We start from the raw sequence: 22,500 nt of genomic DNA on the forward strand, positions 1-22,500 counted from the left end.
CCCTCAGACGCCACCGGCGCGCTGTTTGATGTTCCCCCGCGCTGCACATGAAGTCACATTGTGGACCTGCACGCTCACATTAACATTAGGAGTACGGGTACATTTACTGAAAAATTACATTTCTCCGTTTTTTGGAATTTTATTTCTGTAACACTTCATAGTAATCAATGCATAAAAAGCATTATAAAGACTTAGTAAATAATTGACTAATGATAAACAAAACATTAAAGGGACACTGTGCAGGAAATGGTCAAAAAAGGTACTGCAACTATGCTGCTCGTTGAAAATGTGTTGCCTATTGTCAAATTTGATCGTTTCATGAAAGTTTTGCTAAGTAATACAGTTTTTCTCGATTGCCTCCACACAAGTTCTGGTACATCACACACAATTCTCGGAACATCTCACCCATTTCCCAACTCCCCTAACCAATGTCACTGAACACTAAACACAATTCCTACTTAACACTCAAATTCCAGTTTTAAAACACACTCTTTTCACACCATTACACACAATTCTCTGGATTACACTCAATTTTCATTAAAAAAACACTGGGTTTCTCATGGAACACACTGTCATTCACAACACTACAATCAACTGCCATACTATGTTCACTTCCTCATCACATGGGCAAACTCTCTTCATACCGGTTTACAATCTGAAATCATCACCCCATAAGGACACACATTGCATGTCATATTGATGAAAAATGAGTGGATGCAAGGAGAAAACCCATTTGTTTAGTTTTTGAACTCAAAAATATGTTACACAAGACATAACTTTCATGTGGTTACCCAATATTTTACAATACATTAGTGCAATTTTTAAATATTTTTTAAAAATATGTAAAATATATACACGTCTGTGTACTCCGAGTCTAAAAACAATATTTCAGTATTTTACTACAGAAAAATACCCTCTTTAGTAAGTAGAACACTGAAGAAAATAAGTTTCTACTGTGTTTCACGTTGAGTGTAGAGTTTTTTTTTCATAGCAATAGGCTATACAGTAATGTAATGGGTGTTTTGTACTGCCATATAGGCAGTGTGGTTTATCTTTGTGTTGTTTTTGTGAAAAAGACATAAAAAACTTTCTGTTTCTGTTTGTGTGTTGTGGGAATGAAGTTTTTCCAACTTATGTCACAGTATCCATGCAATCCAGAACAAAAAAAGCCCAAGTTACTGGGAGAAATTAGTTTTAGCCTGTGCCCAACAGTGTTTTAATGGGTCTGCAAATGTGTATTGTAGTGACTGTCTGTGTGTGTCATTTGACGACAAAATGAGGTTTTTAGAAGAGAGTACATTGTTTTGAGACAAGACGTGCATTTTTCAGAGGTAGTGAAGAGTTTGGCCCGTTGTGTGTGAGGTTTGGAGATTTGTGTGTAGAGTTTTGAGAATTCGAAGACCGATTCCGAAAATTGTGTGTAGGCAATCGAGAAAAACTGTAAATGAATATTTTCTAGTATGGCCCAAGTACAGCCATTTTTGCGGCTAAAAATGGCTATTTCTGGAAATTCAAAATGGCGGACCATGGAGAAGATCCCCCTTTTCATGTATGAAAAATGTATTTTTTTCAGTCATAATGAATACTTAGAATTTGATGCTGGTGGTAAGTATTCATGAAAAAGGTAACATTATTGAATGGGTAGCATGAATTCTGGAAATAAACAACTAAAAATCTCACACAGTGTCCCTTTAACACATTTTCAATGATCTACTAAGCTTTATTAATGCTTCATAGAATATCTACGAATTATATGTGCAAGATTTTACAAACAAAGTATTGTTTTACATTTACAAACATTTGTTAATGTTTGTTGCTTTTCATGCATCCATTATTATTGTTACCTTTTTTGGTCCTAAAACCTCTGTCTACTAAGACTGTGGCAGTCCTGCTGAAGACTTTTGAAGACATTTATCTCTCATGTGCCTTGCATATCTTGACTACAGTTGCAGTTCCTGGCTTTTCATAGTTAAAAAATATGGAAATATTGATGAATAGCTGCAGCTTGGTTAGGAAGGGAGATATTTTTTTTTAATGATGTACGATTTACTCTTAAATTTGGAAGCTGCCACAATGTAGTGTAATATGTAATGGAAATAAGCAAGAGGCACTACAGATGTGTACATGTGACTGGTCCTTCACTCCTCTCCACTCTCCTCTCCTCTAGTCTTCTCTTCTCTCCTCTCCTCTTCTCTCCTCTCCTCTCCTCTCCTCTCCTCTCCTCTAGTTTTCTCTCCTCTCCTCTCCTTTCCTCTAGTCTTCTCTTCTCTCCTCTCCTCTCGTTTCCTCTCCTCTCCTCTCGTCTCCTCTAGTCTTCTCTCCTCTCCTCTCCTCTCCTCTCCTTTTCCGTACTTTCTACTTTTAGTCGGCTTTATCTGGTTCCATCTCACTCTCATCTTTTCTGCTTTCCTACATTTCCTCTCCACTCCGCTCTCGTCTCCTCATCCTCTCCTCTGATATCTTTCACTACATTTTTCTCTCCACTCGTCTTCTCACATACTCGCATGTCCTCATCCTCTGCTCTGCTCTCGTCTCCTGATCCTCTCTTCATCCTCTCCTCTTCTCTGCTTTCCTCTCCTCATCCTCTGCTCTGCTCTTGTCTCCTGATCTGGTCTCTTCCTCCTCTCCTCTTCTCTGCTTTCCCCATATGTTTCACTCCACATGTGTACCCTCCTTCCTCCTCCGCTCTTGTCTGCTCAAACTCTCCTCTCCTCTTTTCTCATCTTCTCCTCTCTTCATACTTTTCTCTTAACTCCTTTCCCATAGTTTACTCTCCACTCTGCTCTAGTCTGCTGATCTTATCTCTTCATATTTTCTTCTTTTCCCGCTTTCCCACATTTTCTGTTCGTCTCCTTATCCTCTCCTCTTTTCACCCTAAGTATGTCTTTCCACTCTGCTTTGCTCTCTCCTCTTCCGTTTGCGTCTCCTCATCTCCTCCTCGTCCTTTCTCCTTTCCTAGTTTACACTACACTCTCTACTTTTACGCTTTTCTATATCTTCCTCTCCACTCTGCTTTGCTCTACTCTGATCTCAACTCATCGTCTCCTCATCCCCCTCCTCCCCCTCCTCCTCCTCTTCCTCCTCCCCCTCCTCCCCCTCCTCCTCCCCCTCCTCCTCCTCCTCCTCCTCCTCGTCTCCTGTCAGTGCTCTGGCTGCACACCTGCTCTGTAAGGGGAGTCAGGTGCTGGAGAGGAGAATGGAAGCACTCTCTGAGGAGGCACGTCCAAAAAGCAGCCAAAATAGGTGAGAGCAGCAGAGAGAGAGATTAGGGGGATGAAAAAGATCGAATGAGAAAAAGAGGGAAGAGTGATGGATTGGACAAAATGGAGAGGGTGCAATTGGCCAAAATAGGTAAGAGCAACAAAGAGATATGAGAGAGAGAGAGAGAGAGAGAGAGAGAGAGAGAGAGAGAGAGAGAGAGAGAGAGAGAGAGAGAGAGAGAGAGAGAGAGAGAGAGAGAGAGAGAGAGAGAGAGAGAGAGAGAAAGAGAGAGGAGAGGTGCAATGGGATTTGATGCGAGGTGAGGAGGGGGTAAATTACTGGTTCTAGTGCAAGGTCCAGACATATGGCAGCTTCGCAGAAGTGCTTACACACAAAAGTTTGATCCAGCCAGGCTTAGGCAGCGCTTTGCTGGTCTAAGCCAAAAGAGGCATCAGGCCAGCAGTGGAATAACAGGCAGACGCACGCACGCACGCACGCACGCACGCACGCACGCACGCACGCACGCACACTCACGCACACGCACACGCACACACACACACACACACACACACACACACAAACACCACCACTGGAAAGAAAAAGAAATACTGATTGGTTCAGAGCCTGTCAAGCAGCATTGTCTAGGCGCCCAACAACAACACAAAACCTCCCGTGATAATATATCACAAACCTGCTCCATCCAGCAGCCACAGCTTTTATATGATCTGTCTTTTGTGTTTTTCAAGGGAGTGATTCCACGTCCTCCTTCTCTTGATATTGGTGGTGTTAAAATGTATTTTGTGAATGACAGAGATGCATCTCTAATCTCTATTATAATTTGCCTTAGCAACACTGTGTTTCATTTCATGTCGGTGACCCTTTATTTCATGGGTCCGGCAGGCAGTATATCTATTATCTACCTACATATAAGTAGTCACTTTATATGTGTATCAATATGTAATATCATATATGCATCAACATGTAATATTATGCACATATAGTATACATATGTATCTTTTTTGTTGTTGTTATGGGCTTTTACACCTTTATTTACATGACAGGACAGCATAGAGATAGGAAGTGAGTGGGAGAGAGATGGGGGGAGGATCCAGAAATGACCTCGGTCCGGAATCGAACCCATTGCATTGCAGTGCAGTGCCCTACCAATTGAGCCACGGTAAGGCCACAGTATACATAGAATCTAACCCTAAACCTAACGCTAACTCTTACCTGATGGTAGGGTGCAAGTACTGTACATAGTGTCGCATGCCGATTCCATTAAACTGCATCTACTTAAAGTAACAGGTATATTACTTGGCCGTACTGGACCTGAACATGAATCTGACTCCCTGCCTTCTCTGTATGACGTCTCTTGATCTGTGTCCAGGTCAGCTGTTCCTCTACTGCAGGGGAGATACCGTAGCCTGGATTTATCCAAGAGGAGCACAGGATATTGGTCTTCCTGTCCCAAAGATTACAGGCGACTTAATGCGAAAACCACAGTGCTGCTCACATGCAGGACGGTAAATAATCACGCGAGCTAGCAAGTGAGCACACACACACGCACACACTCACACTCACTTCACCCCCCCTTTTTGCAAGCTCTTGTAAACTCATTGAGGCTCCACTGGACAAAAAAAAATGTTGCACGAAATGCTGCTTGTTTGCGGCCCGTGGCGGTTACACCATCCTGTGATGAGTCAGAGGCTCCGAAAAGCTAGAACAGACAAGGATGCGCTGGCCGGTCCAAACACAACAATATACAGCACAACAAAGCCATCCAACATAAACACACAGGAAGAGGGTACAGTGAGAGAGGGAAGGGAGGTAGAGAGAGTGGAAAAGAGAGAGGGGTAGAAAGAAAGAATGAATGAAAGAGAGGGGGGGGAGAAAATTAAAGAAAGAGAGAGGGGGGAGAAAGAGAGAATGAGAAAAGTAGAAAAAGAGACACAAGGAGAAAGAGTGAAAGACAGACAGAGAGACAGAGAAAGAGAGAGAGGGGCAGAGGAGGATAAAGCGCCATATATGGACAAATGGGGAAATAAAGAAATGGAAGGCAAATAATAGAATAACAGCCGCTTACCTTTCCTGTCAGCGCTGAGGCATGCTGCAGCTGAAGAGAAGCTTTTGGGGGTCTCTTTGGCGCTGGTTTCCCTGGAGACTGGCAAGCTCTTGGGCTTGCATTTGGGGGCATCCAGGGCTTTCAGCTTCTTGGCGTGTTTGGTCCCTTTGAAATGGGCCAGCGCTTGGCTCTGTACAGAGAGAGGGAGGAAGAGAGGGAGAGAGAGAGAGAGAGAGAGAGAGAGAGAGAGAGAGAGAGAGAGAGAGAGAGAAATGAAGGGAAAGAAAGAATATTTTGAATCAGATTATTCAAACACAATAGTGGAACAAACAGAAAGAAAGAAAGAAAGAAAGAAAGAAAGAAAGAAAGAAAGAAAGAAAGAAAGAAAGAAAGAAACGATGGAGAAAGAGCGAGGGAAAGACAGAATGAGAGCCAAGTGTTAGAGAAAGCAAAGCCAAGGCAGACCAGGTGTTAGCGGCATCAGTCAAAAGCGAGAGCACAGACCATGAACACACATGTAAGACACACAAGACACACAAAACACACCACACACAGGTACGCACGCACGCACGCATGCGAACACCCCCAGCCCCCCCTCTCCACACACACACACGTACACACACAAACACACACCGGATTGCACTGTTGCGGCATGAGCTCGCACTTGAACACGCATGCACGCACACGCGCGCACACACACACACACACACACACACACACACACACACACACACACACACACACACACACACACACACACACACACACACACACACACTGCACTATTGCGGCATGGGCTGCAGCCACGCGGGGCGATCACATTTGTAGTCATCAGAATGCTGACAGCCGTCCATCTGGTCGCAGCAAAGCTGGGCAGACATGGCAGCCGACACCAGGATTGATATCAGCCCCGTCACGGCTTAGCTGAGCAACACCAATTTCAACAATGGGCTGACTAGGCAAATGCCTAGGGCCCCACCAACAGCCCCACAATGGTAAATGCCAGCAAAAAATGATTCAAGATCACCCCATGTCTATATTTTTGCCTAGGGCCCGCCAATGGGTATAACCACCACTGCACAACACATTGAGCTTTCAGCTTCCAACATGGTCCCCAGACAATGGGCTTTTGTGATATTGTGTTTTCTTTTCTTTTTTCATAAAGTTCGATTTTCTTTTGTAATGAAGTTCATTGTTCTGACAGTGAAAGATGACAAGAGAAACATTTACCAATAAGCAAAATAGGCAATTGTCGAGGGCCCCAATGCCCCAACAATCAGCCCCTCCATGGAAAAAATGGCAACAAAAATAGCCTAATTCAAAGGGGCCCCATGTTTATATTTTGCCTAGGGCAACAACACAATGAGCTTTCAGTTGCCTACATGGTCCCTCAACATTGGGCTCTTATGATGTTGTCTGTCTAAGATGGTGTTTTCTTGTTTTAAAGTTTATTGTTCTGTCAGTGAGTGATGACTTCAGAGTGTTGTTTGTAAAGTCGATAAAAAAGAACTAGTGATGTTCTATACTGTGGTGTTGAGTGCACTAAAGACGCACATTTTTTTTCTTCTTCTTTTCCTGTATCACATCGACGTGTTGACAAGCACGCTGTCTCTTTTGGGCCTTCCATTGTACCTGTCGAGGTGTTTGTGTGATTTCGGATGGATCCTGACAGGACAAACAACCTTTTCATTCTCTGTGGCTATTTTCTCTCATGGTCAGCACCTAGCCTGCCAGAAATGATTTTTTCGAGATGACTGAACTGCACATTTATCTAACCGACTGGAAACAAAACGCAATTATATATTTGAGGACACATTATTATTATAAGGCTATATTAAATACCAACAAAGTACTCAGGGTACTCAAAGTACTGCTTAATCGGACTCTTACAGATCGTTTATTGTATTATAACTGAGTGATCTCCATAGAGGACACTGTGAGAGAACGTCCCTGAGCATTGCGCAATCCAATCATTCACTTTATGATGCATGCTACTGTCAGATCTCCTTGTCCACGCAGCCACAATGAAGCCTCACCTTCAGGAGGGTGATTTATGAGCACTGCCCTGCACCCGGCAGAGCCATATGCAGAGACTTTCACTCGTCCTTCTTTACATCTGTGTGTGCAGACACACACACGAGCATACGTGTCGTACACACATGTGAATGCACACACACACACACACACACACACACACACACACACACACACACACACACACACACACACACACACACACACACACACACACACACACACACACACACACACACACACACATATGACCACACACACAGATACGGATGCAGACACGGGCACAGACACACACGTGAACATACACACACATGAACACACATACACACATTCATAAGAGACAAACACGCATACATGCACGCACGCACACACACACATATGCACATGGACACATGCATAGGCATTATGCACACACACGCGCACACAACACACACACGCACATACACACACACGCACACAAACACACACACGCACACGCACACACACACACACACACACACACACACACACACACAAACTACACTATTTATTATACTATCCAACTACTAACTAATTTATTATTTATATTTATATTTCTAATCCTTTATTTAAATAGCAACCTCTTAACCTTTTTAACACATATAGACTTTTAAAGAAGAACTTCAAGATGTGGGCCACTTTATTTTTATCCTTTATATAACTAGGAGAGGAAAAGAAACAAGGAGGGCCTTTCGGCCCGTGCCACCTGAAGCCACTCCCACAGGCACCCAAAAACAAAAACACCCCCACAACACACACACACACACATACACACACGCACACACACTACTCTGACTCGTCTGACATTGCCTGCAGCGAGGACAGAGGGACGCCGGGAGGAGGACGCTATCAGGAGACGTGTGAATGCCTCTTAGAATAAATAAGGTTGCCGTCAGCCCACCGGACTGCTGGAAGATGGCATGTGAATCACACAGACACACAGACACAGCAGCAGCAGCATCACAAAACTGTCACCCACAGAGAGAGAGAGAGAGAGAGAGAGAGAGAGAGAGAGAGAGAATACAACCGAAGCGCCCAACTGCTTATCTTCTCTCCGCCTAATATGTTTTTGTGTGTTCTTGATACATCTTGATACGAGAAACCGCAAAGCAAACAAGCAGGGAACTGGAGAAACGGATAGTGTTTCTCATCTTCTCATCTCAGAAGCAATGCCACACACTGTGCAGTTCGTACGGCTCATATTATTTCTATTGACACCATTACCACAGTGTGCACAAGACCCCCTTTGCTCTTGTACACTACACACACATCCACCCACCCACCTACACACCCTCTCTCACACACACACATACACACACACACACACAGACAGACACACACACACACACACACATACACACACACACACACAGACAGACACACACACACACACAGACACACACCGACTGAATTTATCATAGCAATAACACTTAAGAACAAAGGCCAAATCCAAGCATGACGGCTATGACTAAAGCACCTTCGGTAGGCATATCATCACAAAGCGCTCGCCACAATTCCCTACTCCCTGACCTCTTCCTGTGAAGACTCAAACAAATGATCACAAATATTTACTCAACGCGAAGTTCAAGCTAGCTGCGTGGGTTTAACGATTGTTCTTTTTCCGAGAAAACGTTTGGGTCGCCGTTACACTGTGTTGCTAAACGCGATGTTTATGTGGTCAGCCTGTCTTGTGTCCTAACTCACTAAATATGTCAGCTATACGGAAACCAGCACCAACACTTTTACAACGCAGGCAGGCTTGGATCCTTCTTAGCGTCTATAAAGGTTTCAAGAACAACAAAACCCAGGAGGGGGTGACGTGAACCAGGAGGGTACTTTGTTTTGGTTTGTTTGGGACAGAGTTTTTACAATTACCATAAGATTTAATAAACCGTAAAAATACACTCAGAAGGGAGCACTTTGTACCAAATAGACGTAAATGCAATTGTTTTTTTTTACAAAAGAGCCCATCTGCAGGACATTTAGAAAATAATAACTGAAATCTCCCAATATAAGTGGATGAGTCCTTGGCCTCATTTCTACGGTAGAAGTGCATTTAGAGCAACACACATGCAGGCACACAGACACAAACATGGGCCTACCAACAGATGCACACACAAACACACAAATACATCCACATATGCCCAAACAGAGAAGAACAGACAAATAGACAGATGCGCACAGATACACACAGATACACACAGATACACACACACACACACACACGTACACGCATGTACACACACACTCTCTTTCTCTCTCTCTCTCTCTGTCTCGCTCCCCACCCTCCTCCCTCTCTTTCACTTTCTATTGTCTGTGGGAGAGACAAGAGACATACACCGCCAATCATCCTGTAGGAGAGGTACTCTGTCCAGTATTATGATATGGATGTGGAATGGAGGCCCTAATGTGACCAAAAATGAGGAGCGGGTAGGACGGCAGAGAGCTCCTCCTCATTTGTTAGCTCCATAAGGAAGATGGACGTCCTGGTCAAATTAAGGTTCAAATATAGTGCATCATCATCATCACCACAATCATCGTCACCATCATCATCATCATCATCATCATCATCATAACTGGGGTGTCAAGGGGAGCGGAGGTATTCCAATACTGAAGGGAGAGAGAGAGAGAGAGAGAGAGAGAGAGAGAGAGAGAAAGAGAGAGAGAGCGAGAGAGAGAGAGAGAGAGAGAGAGAGAGAGAGAGAGAGAGAGAGAGAGAGAGCATGTCTGTGAACAAACTTCTCAGAGTGTGCTTGAGTGCTGTGTACTAACAAACAAACAAACTTTGTATTCAGAAGGGGATGTGCATTGTGCATGTGTGTGCATGTGTGTGCATGCGTGCGTCCATGTGTGCGTTTGTGCGCATATGTAGTGTATGTGTACACTGACTGACAATATCCTTAGCCAGCATCCCTAGCTACTGCACTTTCTCATCCATTACTGTGTGTGTGTGTGTGTGTGTGTGTGTGTGCGTGCGTGCGTGTGCACGTGTGTGTGTGTATGTGTATGCGTGTGTGCCTTCAATACACATGCATGTGAGATTTGTGTGAGTGTGTGGCAGCCAGGGACTTAATATTCCGCTCGACATAAAATACCCCACGAGTCCCTCAATGGCCCTGTTAGTCCTTTCAAATGGAGCTCCATTGGCAATCTGCAATGATAATGAAGTGTTGCCTGTGATGAAGACCAACTTCCGTCGCTCTCTCGCTCTCTCTTTCGCACCGCCATCCTTGTGCCTGGAATGCTAAAATGGCTACCGGGTCACGGCCACCTCTCTATCTCCTCACTGCAGGAGGATGAGAGGAGGGGATGATAGGAGGTGGTTGGTAGGTGCGGTGGTGGAAGAAGGGTAGATGGGGGGGGGGTTGAGGTGGGTATCGGATGGAGGAGGATGGTGGGCTTGGGGGTGGTGGGTGGGAGGGGAGTTAAATAGCTTGCAGGTAAACAGCTTCTCCCGCCTCCCCTGTTTGTGTCTGGTGGAAGTGGGTGGGGGTGGTGGTAGTGGTGGTGGTAGTGGTGAGGGGCTTGCAGGTAAACCGTTTCTCTGGCCGTCTTTGTATGTAGGGTTGTGGTGTTGTGGTGTTATGGGGTTGTGTTGTGTGTGTGTGTGTGTGTGTGGGGTGGTTGATGGATGTGCTGTGATGGGCCACGATTGCCCTGAGATGGACCCCGGCACCGGATATAATAACTCCGCTCCGAGGGATCGCCGCTTCAGACGGAATAAATAGCTTATTTACCACCACCAGGAATATGGAAAGCAGGCACTCTGCAACACCCCCGCCGAATGGGGATAACACTCGAGAGCAGTGTGTGTGTGTGACTGTGTGACTGTGTGACTGTGTGTGTGTGTGTGTGTGTGTGTGTGTGTGTGTGTGTGTGTGTGTGTGTGTGTGTGTGTGTGTGTGTGTGTGTGTGTGTGTGTGTGTGTGTGTGTGTGTGTGTGTGCGCGTGTGTGCGTGCGTGCGTGCGTGTGTGTTTCTGTGCCTGTGCCTGTGTCGCTGCCTGCATGTGTGTGCGTTTGTGTGTGTGTGTGTGTTGTGTGTGTGTGTTTGTGTGTGTGTGAGAGAGTGTGTGTTTCTGTGAGATAAAGAGGTGGTGAAGTGTTGGTGTTAAAGAACAACAATGTGAAAGACAAATGCTATTGAGAATACAGAAGAGAAACCTGGACTGGCTAAATTAACACACCCTCCAGAAGATGTGAAATTCCTATGTGTGTTATTTTCCCTTCCCCCTTTCTCACACAGGAGACAACCTTAAGCAGAGGCAGACTTTCCATTAGGCAAACCCAGGTAATCGCCTAGGGCCTGACCAAATCTTTCCTCCATAGGGGCGCCAACTGTCACACCAGGCACAGAAAGCACACCAAAAAAAATAGCCTTGATCTTAATTAGTCTTATGTTAAGTAATCACAGATATATGAAAGTGAAAGTGAAAAGTGAAAGCCCATTGGGAAACTCCAACTCCAATTGTCATTGTGGCACTCCACAGCACACAAGTGAACACTGCACACTGCACACAACGAAATTGCATTTATGCCTCACCCGTGCAAGGGGGCAGCCCTCAGTGGCGCCCCATGGGGAGCAGTGCAGTGGGACGGTACCATGCTCAGGGTACCTCAGTCATGGAGGAGGATGGGGGAGAGCACTGGTTGATTACTCCCCCCACCAACCTGGCGGGTCGGGAGTCGAACCGACAACCTCTGGGATGCAAGTCTGACGCCCTAACCGCTCACCCATGACTGCCCATAAATATATATATATATATATGAGACAAAATACCTAAATACTAAAATAGCACCAAAACACAGAATTTTATGTCTATATAATAATGACTTTTGAGGGGCCCATGTTTATCTTTCGCCTAGGGCCCCAAAATGCCTAGCTCTGACCCTGACCTTAAGCATCTGGGTTTGGCTGATTGAAGAGCCCTATCTATGCTCAATCAACCAACAGGACCAACCCATGCAGGATACTACTATACCTGCCACCAAGATGCTACGTGCGTGCAAACATGATTTGAAACGCATCCTTGAAATTTATGGTGTTTTTTTCTTTCCTTCTTTTTCCTTCTTCTTCTTTCTGGTTTCTCTCTGCACATTAGCCTATATCTGCTCATTGACGGAGGATGGACGTCACGTCAGTGACGCTTTATTGACATGAGGAATAAGACATTCCTATTGCCATGGCAATCATGCAAACCATTACATGAATCACATGTTAGGTATTATAAAAAAAGAAGAAGAAAAGAAAAAGAAGCCATAGATAAGGCTATACGCATACACTCAAGCCAAGACTACAATACAGTATACTTTGTCAATGATGGGAATATGAAGACTTGAAAGGTAATAGTTCTCCAGGTCTTGACAATCTGCACAACAGACCAAACAAAATCAACAACACCCCATTCTGCAGGAGATAGAGAGATATAAAAAAGAGAAAAAGAAAGAGGTGTGGGTGGCTGAGGGAGGGATATGGGGAGAAAAAGCATGAGCAAGTGAATGTGTTTCTCTCTCTCTCTCTCTTTCTCTCTCTCTCTCTCTCTCTCTCTCTCTCTCTCTCTCTCTCTCTCTCTCTCTCTCTCTCTCTCTCTCTAAGGTTTGAATAATGCTTAGCAAATGCACAAGTAATGCTTAACAAGGAGTCAGTATTATAAAGTGTTACCCAAAGTAATTGGCCAATAGATGGCAAGTGGTTGCAATAAGGCTATTCCAAGATCGAATACCTCAGCATGTGGCTCTGTGATACATACTTTGCAGCAAAAGGTGTCGAAGGTCCGTCTCCTGAGAGAATGGGCAGCTTTCTGCCAGTCTCCAGGGTGCCAAAACCTGGTTCTCTCTCTCTCTCTCTCTCTCTCTCTCTCTCTCTCTCTCTCTCTCTCTCTCTCTCTCTCTCTCTCTCTCTCTCTCTCTCCCCCTCTCTCTCTCTCTCTCTCTCTCCATAATTTGCACACACACACACACACACACACACACACACACACACACACACACACACACACACACACACACACACACACACACACACACACACACACACACACACACACACACACACACACACACACACACACACAGACACACACACACAGACACACACACACATACACACATACACACATACACATATACACACACAGAACACACACCCATACCGCCGCCACTGTCACAGTCCCCAAAGTCTAGTTGTGCGATCGGTCCCCTGAGACTCACCTGTGAGTTGAATCGCAGCTGGCAGACGCCACAGGAGATGTACTTCCTCTTGGGGGAGGGGGGCACCCCAAACGTATGATGCAGCACCGCCTTCTGGACTGGATCCATCTGCAGTGAAGAGAGAGGGAGGGAGAGAGAGAGAGAGACGAGAGAGAGGGAGAGAGAGAGAGAGAGAGATGGAAATGGAGAGATAGGGAGAGAAACAGATGGAGATAGAGAGACAGAGAGACACAGAGAGAGAGAGATGGAGAGAGAGAGAGAGAGAGAGAGAGAGAGAGAGAGAGAGAGAGAGAGAGAGAGAGATGAGATGGATAGAGACACAGGGAGAGAATGAGTGTTGGAAAGAGATGAGGGAAGAGAAAACGGTATGGAGGGGGAGAGATGGAAAGAGAAAAGAGGGCAAAATCAACAGATGAAGACACTAATTAAGACATTTGAGGCACGCTTTGTATCTTGGCTTGCACCCACACCCAACACCCCCAACTCTCCTCCTTTCCTCTCCTCTTCCCTGTTTTTCCTCATGTATCTGTTCTTTTTCTTCACTCTCCCTCCCGGAACGGTGGGAGGAGATCACCTGTAGCTCGAGTCTCTCGCTCGCATTGAGGGAAAAAAAACAAGAACAAGAAAAAGAGGAGGCTGAGCAAACGAGAAGAAAGAGAAGCAATCTGGCGAGCATTAGGGGCCTCTGATCTTGAAAGCCCTTTACTTATAGATCACCGGTGTGTGTGTGTGTGTGTGTGTGTGTGTGTGTGTGTGTGTGTGCGTGCGTGCGTGCGTGCGTGCGTGTGTGTGCGTGCGTGTTTGTTTTTCTCTTTGCATGTGTGTGTTCCTGTGTGTGTGTTTGTGTGTGTGTGTGTCTGTCTGTGTGTGTGTGCATGTGGCCACGCATCTGCGTGCGTACATGGTGTGTGTGCGTACGTGCATGCATGTGCACGTGCGTCCATGCTTGCATTCGTGCCTCCATGCACGTGTGTGTGTGAGCGTGCATGCTCAAGTGCGTCTTCCGCGTGTGTTTGTGTGTGTGTCCATGCGCATGTGAGTGTGTTTGGGGAGGGGAAGTATCATCCAGGCTGGGCTGTCATGAGGGGGACCTCCGGGGGTCACTCAGAATGACATCCACTCAGTCAAAATGATGACTACGGGGGGCCAGGGAGTTTGGGGGCCGGGATAGAGAATATGTGTGAGCATATTTATGTGAGTCAGTGTGCGTGTGTGTGCGAGTGTGTGTGTGTGTGTGTGTGTGTGTGTGTGTGTGTGTGTGTGTGTGTGTGTGTGAGTGAGGGAAGGAGTGTGTGTGTGTGTGTGTGTGTGTGTGTGTGTGTGTGTGTGTGTGTGTGTGTGTGTGTGTGTGTGTGTGTGTGTGTGTGTGTGTGTGTGTGTGTGTGTGTGTGTGTGTGTGTGTGCGTTTGTGGGCGCGTGCCTGCGTGTATGTGTGTGTGCGTGTGTGTGTGTGTGTGTGTGCGTGCATGCGTGTGTGCGTCTCTGTGTGTGTTTGTGTGTGTGCGTGTGCATGTGCGTGTGTGTGCCTGTGTGTGTGTGTGCATGTGTATGCGTGTGCGCGCGTGCCTGCATGTGTGTGTGTGTGCCTGTGCATGTCTGTCTGGTGATGAAAGGTTAGGTGGCAGTACATATACATTCAGCATCATTAGGGCCCGTACGTCGATAAGACTATCCACTCTTGGAACTAAAAGCAACACTTAAGGTGTATAATGGCTCTCGGCCCTGTGTTGATCATCAGCTACAATCAGGCACAACTATCTCTCCCATCGATTCCACAGCCGGGCACCAACACTTCAGCTCGGACCCGACGCCCAAGGAAGCTGACAAGGGGGGGACAAAGGGGTCAGTTGTCCCTGGCCCAGTGAGATGGGGGGCCCATCATTGGATCCTCATTACATTAAATGTATTGACTGGGGGGCCCTTTCAAATAATTTTGTCCTTGGCCCAGCCAAAGCTGTCAGCGGCCCTGCCGATGCCTCAGACACACACGGGGCATGAGAGGCTGTTTAGATATGGATCATTTCAATGATGCAGCACGCAGCCCACCAGTAGCAATGCATTGATTTTGCAGTATTTATTATTTTTCCACATATTTCACGCGTGCTGCATTTTAATACCGTGTTACATTGCAGTGTCAATATTAATGTTGGATTTAAATGCTTAAAGGAATACATGAAGGAGAAGATGGCCGTTGTACTGTAATTGTGAGCTGGGTGAGCACTGAGATGGTGGAGGTGGTGTATCTCTAGCTCGCACGCACGCACGCACACACACACACACACACACACACACACACACACACAGACACACACACACACACACACACACACACACACACACACACACACACACACACACACACAAACACACATATGTATATAAATCAAGTAAGTATGCACATAAAAATCAAAGTATATACATTTAAGTATGAAAATATAAATCAAAATATGAACTAAATCTGGTTAAAATGAAGCGCTGCTTTTAAATGCCAGCCAACAGATAAACATACAGTACAAGCTCTTCATAAATGTTACACTGTAACAGAAAGCACCTGCCTGCCATATAACGTGTCAGGGGATTGGTAATTTATGACCTGGTAGTACATGGTGTGAATGTGTGAGCCTAAAGTTACACCAAGTGTAAACTAGCAGGAGGGCCTTTAAGGCAGGAGCAAGAGAGAGAGAGAGAGAGAGAGAGAGAGAGAGAGAGAGAGAGAGAGAGAGAGAGAGAGAGAGCGAGAGAGAGAGAGACTGAAGGCTGATGCTTTGACAAACATGCGTACAGCAAAAGAAAGAGAGAAGTGAAAATCGATTGCCACGGTTGGGTTGTTGCATTCTACCGAGTCGGTCGAGTAATAAGAAAAAAAACCTCGCCGTTTGGAAAATGTATCGGAGCATGTCAACAATATACGCCGTTAACCTTTGAAAGGAGGAGGGGAATGCTAATAAAAGCTGGCGGCACGCTGTAATGTGCTCGCTGCTCACTGAGACCTGCAGCGTGGCCATTTCTCACGCTCTCCTGCTGTGCATTTCCAAACTCACCACTCTTATGTTTGCTTCCCTCTTCTCTTTCTCTTCTTCTCTTTTTTTTTTGTAAATGGACCTTTGTGTTTGTAGGCCTATATTAGTTGTCTTCCGTCTTTGTGTGTGTGTGTGTGCGTTTGTGTGTGTGTGTGTGTGTGTGTGTGTGTGTGTGTGTGTGTGTGTGTGTGTGTGTGTGTGTGTGTGTGTGTCTGTGTGTGTGTGTGTGTCAGTGTGCACATCTGTGTGGGTTTGTACTCATTAGCGAGAAAAGGAGAACCAGGCAGAGAGAGAAAGACATAGAGGACAGACAGGCTGAGGATGAATACATATGAAAATAAGACATGCCATGCAGCTCTGTACTGTAATCATCAAACTTGTCTTTTTGGCGAACGTTAGGATTCTATCAGAAACATTCTAAAGCATTCGGACACACACTTGCAAGCACTCTATGCAGGTCAGGTTTCCCACTCTTTTAGGAAATTAAATTGCACGTTTATTGCCATCCACACTATCATTTTGGCCCTGCAACATTAAGATGATGACCAAAATAGACAAAGTTTTGGCGGAGCAACCAAAACCAAGACTGATAAAACATCAGTAATATTTAACAGTTAAGCCAAGCTGTTCATACAGCAGCTGCTTAAAAATCTTTCGCCCACGACAAAGAACAATAGTGATGGAATGGACTGTCGCAATAACTGATAAGTTATCAAATTTGTACAGCGAAAAGTGTAGGTCATCAGAAAGTTTAATACAAATAAGTCTGCTGTGCTTTCTCTTTATTTACAGACTATCTTCTTCACAAAGACATTTAGAAGGAACGCAGGGTTCAGAGTTCAGACATGATTATATTCCTTGTCACTATCTCAGAAAGCGTTTAGTGCTCCGGTATATCTTAACATCCTTATTTGCATATGGGCCCTGTGATTGATTTCAGAGGCCTCTCACAGTTTACACAATCGGTCATGATTTTAAATATTATTCGTTTCCCACTTTGTTTTATGCTCGTGTTGGTATAGGCGACTTTAGAGATCTTATAGCGGTGTCAGTGCAGGGTCGTGGTGGATTCTCATGCATGGGTTCATGATTTTGTTACGCCACTTTATGAACAGTAGAATATCAAAATGTCTGGAGAGTAATACCTCTGCCGGTCACTGGGACCACCAGACTTTTTTCTAGTGGAAATACGTATGTGTGTGCGTGTGCCTCCGCCTGCGCTTGTGCTTGTGCACATGTGTGGTTATGTCTGTGTGTGGATTTGTGCATGTGGTAAAAAGAGAAAGATGATGCATATATGAAATGCATATATATTAGGGGTCGAACGATACAGGTTTTTTAATGGCCGATGCGATACCGTTTTTTTCCCATCACCCTTGGTCGATACCGATTTCCGATACCCGATATTTGGGGCCGATATGGGTAAAAAAAAGTTTAAAAAATGACAAATATTCCAGATCTCAAGTTGAAAATAAACATTTATTTAATATTATCAATTTGAGGTAGAACTTTTAACATTTAAACACCCACTCTAACAATCAAGTAATACAAAAATAAAGTGTCTTGGTGCTTTTAAAAAAACTGAATAACATAAAATAGTAAATATTGCGTATCGGCCAAAATCACACGCGTATCGGCCGATACGATACACTTAAAAAACGCAAATATCGGCCGATATATCGGTCTATCCTTAATATATATAAATATATAATATATGCAATAAATGAAAAACATATATGAAAAACAGAGAAAGCAAGTGAGAGAGAGAGAGAGAGAGAGAGAGAGAGAGAGAGAGAGAGAGAGAGAGAGAGAGACTTTGGCTTTTAATGAGTACATTTAAAAGGGAAGAGTCTCCAGTCGTATTGTATCATAGTACAATATTGTCTCGTCTGTTTCAGCGTGTCTGTCAGTGAGAGCCTTGGTGAGATACTAATCAAAGGCACCATACAGGGAGAACACTGGCAAGAGCAAGACACTTCACCCTACTGTCAGCCTGCAGCACCTCCTCTCTTCTCTTCTCCTCTCCTCTCATCTCTGTCTCTGTCTCTCTTTCACACACACACACACACACACACACACACACACACACACACACACACACGCACACAAGCACACACACACACACACACACACACACACACACACACACACACACACACACACACACACACACACACACACACACACACACACACACACACACACACACACACACACACACAGCCTAACCTTAATATCTTTGTGGGGCTCTCCCATTGACTTCCATTCATACTGTATCAACCGTACCAATAGCTAAAGAATGCCAAACTGTGACCAAACCAAAACAACCCCTAACCTTCCCAAGTAAAAAAAAAGTGTACTTAATATATACTTAATAAGTACGTTTTATTGTATTTAAAGTGTACTTCAAAAGTGTGTATTTAAAGAATGTTATTTTGGGACAACTTATAGTATACTTAAATGTACTTGAAATATAATTAAGTAGAGCTTAAACACATTTTAAGTTGACTCTTTTGTACTAAAATTAAACTTTGTATAAGTGTACTTAATATACTAAAAATATATTTAACTTTAAGTACATTATAAGTATAGTATCCAAGTCACTTTAAAATGTGTTTAATGTGTACTTTAGCATGCGGATAAGTGCATTTTAAGTACATTAGAAATCTATTTTAACGTCATGAGAAAGTACTTTATAGTATACTGCAGAAGTACATACTTAAGTTGTGTTATTTTGGGACAACTTATAGTATACTTAAATACTCTTGAAATATAATTAAGTACAGCTTAATCACATTTTAAGTTGACTTTTTTGTACTAAAATCAAACTTTGTACAAGTGTACTTAATATACTAAAATATATATTTAACTTTAAGTACATTATAAGTATACTAACCAAGTCACTTTAAAATGTGTTTAATGTGAACTTTAGCATGCGGATAAGTGCATTTTAAGTACATTAGAAATCTATTTCAATGTCATGAGAAAGTACTTTATAGTATACTGCAGAAGTACATACTTAAGTTGTGTTATTTTGGGACAACTTATAGTATACTTAAATGCACTTGAAATATAATTAAGTAGAGCTTAATCACATTTTAAGTTGACTTTTTTGTACTAAAATCAAACTTTGTACAAGTGTACTTAATATACTAAAATATACTTTACTTTAAGTACATTGTAAGTATACTAACCAAATAACTTTAAAATGTGTTTAATGTGTACTTTAGCATGCAGATAAGTGCATTTTAAGTACATTAGAAATCTATTTCAATGTCACAAGAAAGTACTTTATAGCATGCTGCAGAAGTATATACTTAAGTTGTGTTATTTTGGGACAACTTATAATGCACTTAAATACACTTCAAGTATGATTAAGTAGAGCTTAAACACATTTTAAGTTTACTTTTTTACACTAAAATCAAACTTTGTACAAGTGCACTTAATGTACTAAAGCATACTTTACTTTAAGTACATTTCAAATATATTCACAAAAATCGCTTTAAGTACATTTTAAGTGTATTGACTCTAAATGTATTTTAAGTATACTACAAGTAGATTTTACTTTAAGCACATTTCAAATATATTTATTTTAAGTACACTTTAAATATATTTCAAAAGTATATGAAAAAAACATCAATGTAATATCTAATTACTCATTTCCATTGTACATTGTCTTGTTCACAATCATCAGCCATTCACATGAACCTTCCTTTCACCTTCACTTCAGACAACAACCACTGCCTCAACCAGGATTTGAACCCACAATTCACTGAACCACAGACCTGCACTCTAACCACTAGACCACAACTACCTGTTCTACAACAGGCACAATTACGTTCTTGAAGTAATAGTCTTGAGTAGTACACTTTAAGTATACTTTTATATACTTAATAATAATACTTAGAAATCATTGGTGGTGGTATGCTTTTATCGAATTAAAGACACTTTTACATGTTTAATTTGTGCACCAAAAAGTACACTTAAAGTGCACTTAATACACTAATAACACAACTTAAGTACAGACTTCAGTATTGTGCTTAAAAGTTTAATAGGTAAGGCCTTACATGCCTTTTTAAGATCTGTTTGTGCTCTTCAATATGGTGTTTTTACCATGAAAATACATTAACATAATGGAAGGTGGAAGGTTATTTAATGTTACAAAGCATAATGAATAAATAAGCCTAGGTTAAAATACACTAAAATTATGGTTTGAAAAAAGTACCCAGGTGAAAAAGTGTACTTAATATACTTATAAATATAAAAGATGTTTAATGTGTACTTTAACATGCGGTTAAGTGTTACTATTTTAAGTATACTACAAATCTATTTCAAGGTAATAAGAAAGCACTTGATAGCATGCTTCAGAAGTACATACTTAAGTTGTGTTATTTTGGGACAGCTTATAGTATACTTAAATACACTTGAAGTATGATTAAGTAGAGCTTAAACACATTTTAAGTTGACTTTTTGGTACTAAAATCAAACTTTGTACAAGTGTACTTAATATACTAAAATCATACTTAACTTTAAGTACGTTTCTTTCTAATACCAAACTTCAGCACATTACTTTTAAAATACAAATACACTTAAAATACACTTAAAATATACTACACTAATAGTATGTTTTCAAATACAATACATTTAAATACAATACACTTATAGTGTATTTTATAATACTACACTTTAACACATTACTTTTAAAATACAAATGTACTTAAAATAGACTTAAAATTGAATATACTAATAGTATATTTAACAGTACCACACTTAAGCACATTACTTTAAAAATACAAATGTACTTACAATACATTTAAATACAATACACTAATAGTGTATTTTATAATACTACACTTAAGTACATAACTTTTAAAATTCAAAGATACTTAAAATACACTTAAAATATAATACACTAATAGTATACTTTATAATGCTACACTTTAGCACATTACTTTTAAAATACAAATGTACTTAAAATACATTTAAATAGAATATACTAATAGTATATTTAACAATACCACACTTTAGCACATTACTTTAAAAATACAAATATATTTACAATTCATTTAAATACAATACACTAATAGTGTATTTTATAATACTACACGTTAACACATTACTTTTAAAATACAAATGTACTTAAAATAGACTTAAAATTGAATATACTACTAGTATAATTAACAATACCACACTTAAGCACATTACTTTAAAAATATAAAATTTACTTACAATACATTTAAATACAATACACTAATAGTGTATTTTATAATACTACACTTAAGTACATAACTTTTAAAATACAAAGATACTGAAAATACACTTAAAATATAATACACTAATAGTATACTTTATAATGCTACACTTTAGCCCATTACTTTTAAAATACAAATGTACTTAAAATACATTTAAATACAATACACTAATAGTGTATTTCATAATACTACACTTAAGTACATGACTTTTAAAATACAAAGATACTTAAAATACACTTAAAATATAATACACTAACAGTATACTGTATAATGCTACACTTTAGCACATTACTTTTAAATACAAATGTACTTAAAATAGACTTAAAATACAATATACTAATAGTATATTTGACAATACTACACTTTAGCACATTACTTTTAAAATACAAATGTACTTACAATACATTTAAATACAATACACTAATAGTGTACTTTATAATACTACACTTAAGTACATAACTTTTAAAATACAAAGACACTTAAAATACACTTAAAGTACAATACACTAATAGTACACTGTATAATGCTACACTTTAGCACATTACTTTTAAAATACAAATGTACTTAAAATAGACTTAAAATACAATATACTAATAGTATATTTGACAATACTACACTTAAGCACATTACTTTTAAAATACAAATGTACTTACAATACATTTAAATACAATACACTAATAGTGTATTTCATAATACTACACTTAA

The 22,500-nt window shown here is 41.7% G+C and overlaps 1 protein-coding gene across 3 annotated transcripts in view; it reads right to left on the reverse strand.

The window, feature by feature from the left end:
* znf385d (zinc finger protein 385D) overlaps positions 1–22,500 on the reverse strand; it is a 179,583-nt gene that overhangs the window by 23,726 nt on the left and 133,357 nt on the right. For all 3 annotated transcript variants that reach the window (XM_063199414.1, XM_063199413.1, XM_063199415.1), the window contains 2 exons: positions 13,524–13,631; positions 5,285–5,453 (listed from right to left, as the gene is read on the reverse strand). In XM_063199414.1, coding sequence (XP_063055484.1) covers positions 5,285–5,453; positions 13,524–13,631 — 277 coding nt within the window. The remainder of the gene's footprint in view (positions 1–5,284; positions 5,454–13,523; positions 13,632–22,500) is intronic.

The sequence above is a fragment of the Engraulis encrasicolus genome, chromosome 5 (assembly GCF_034702125.1).
Source record: "Engraulis encrasicolus isolate BLACKSEA-1 chromosome 5, IST_EnEncr_1.0, whole genome shotgun sequence".
Classification (NCBI taxonomy): Eukaryota; Metazoa; Chordata; class Actinopteri; order Clupeiformes; family Engraulidae; genus Engraulis; species Engraulis encrasicolus.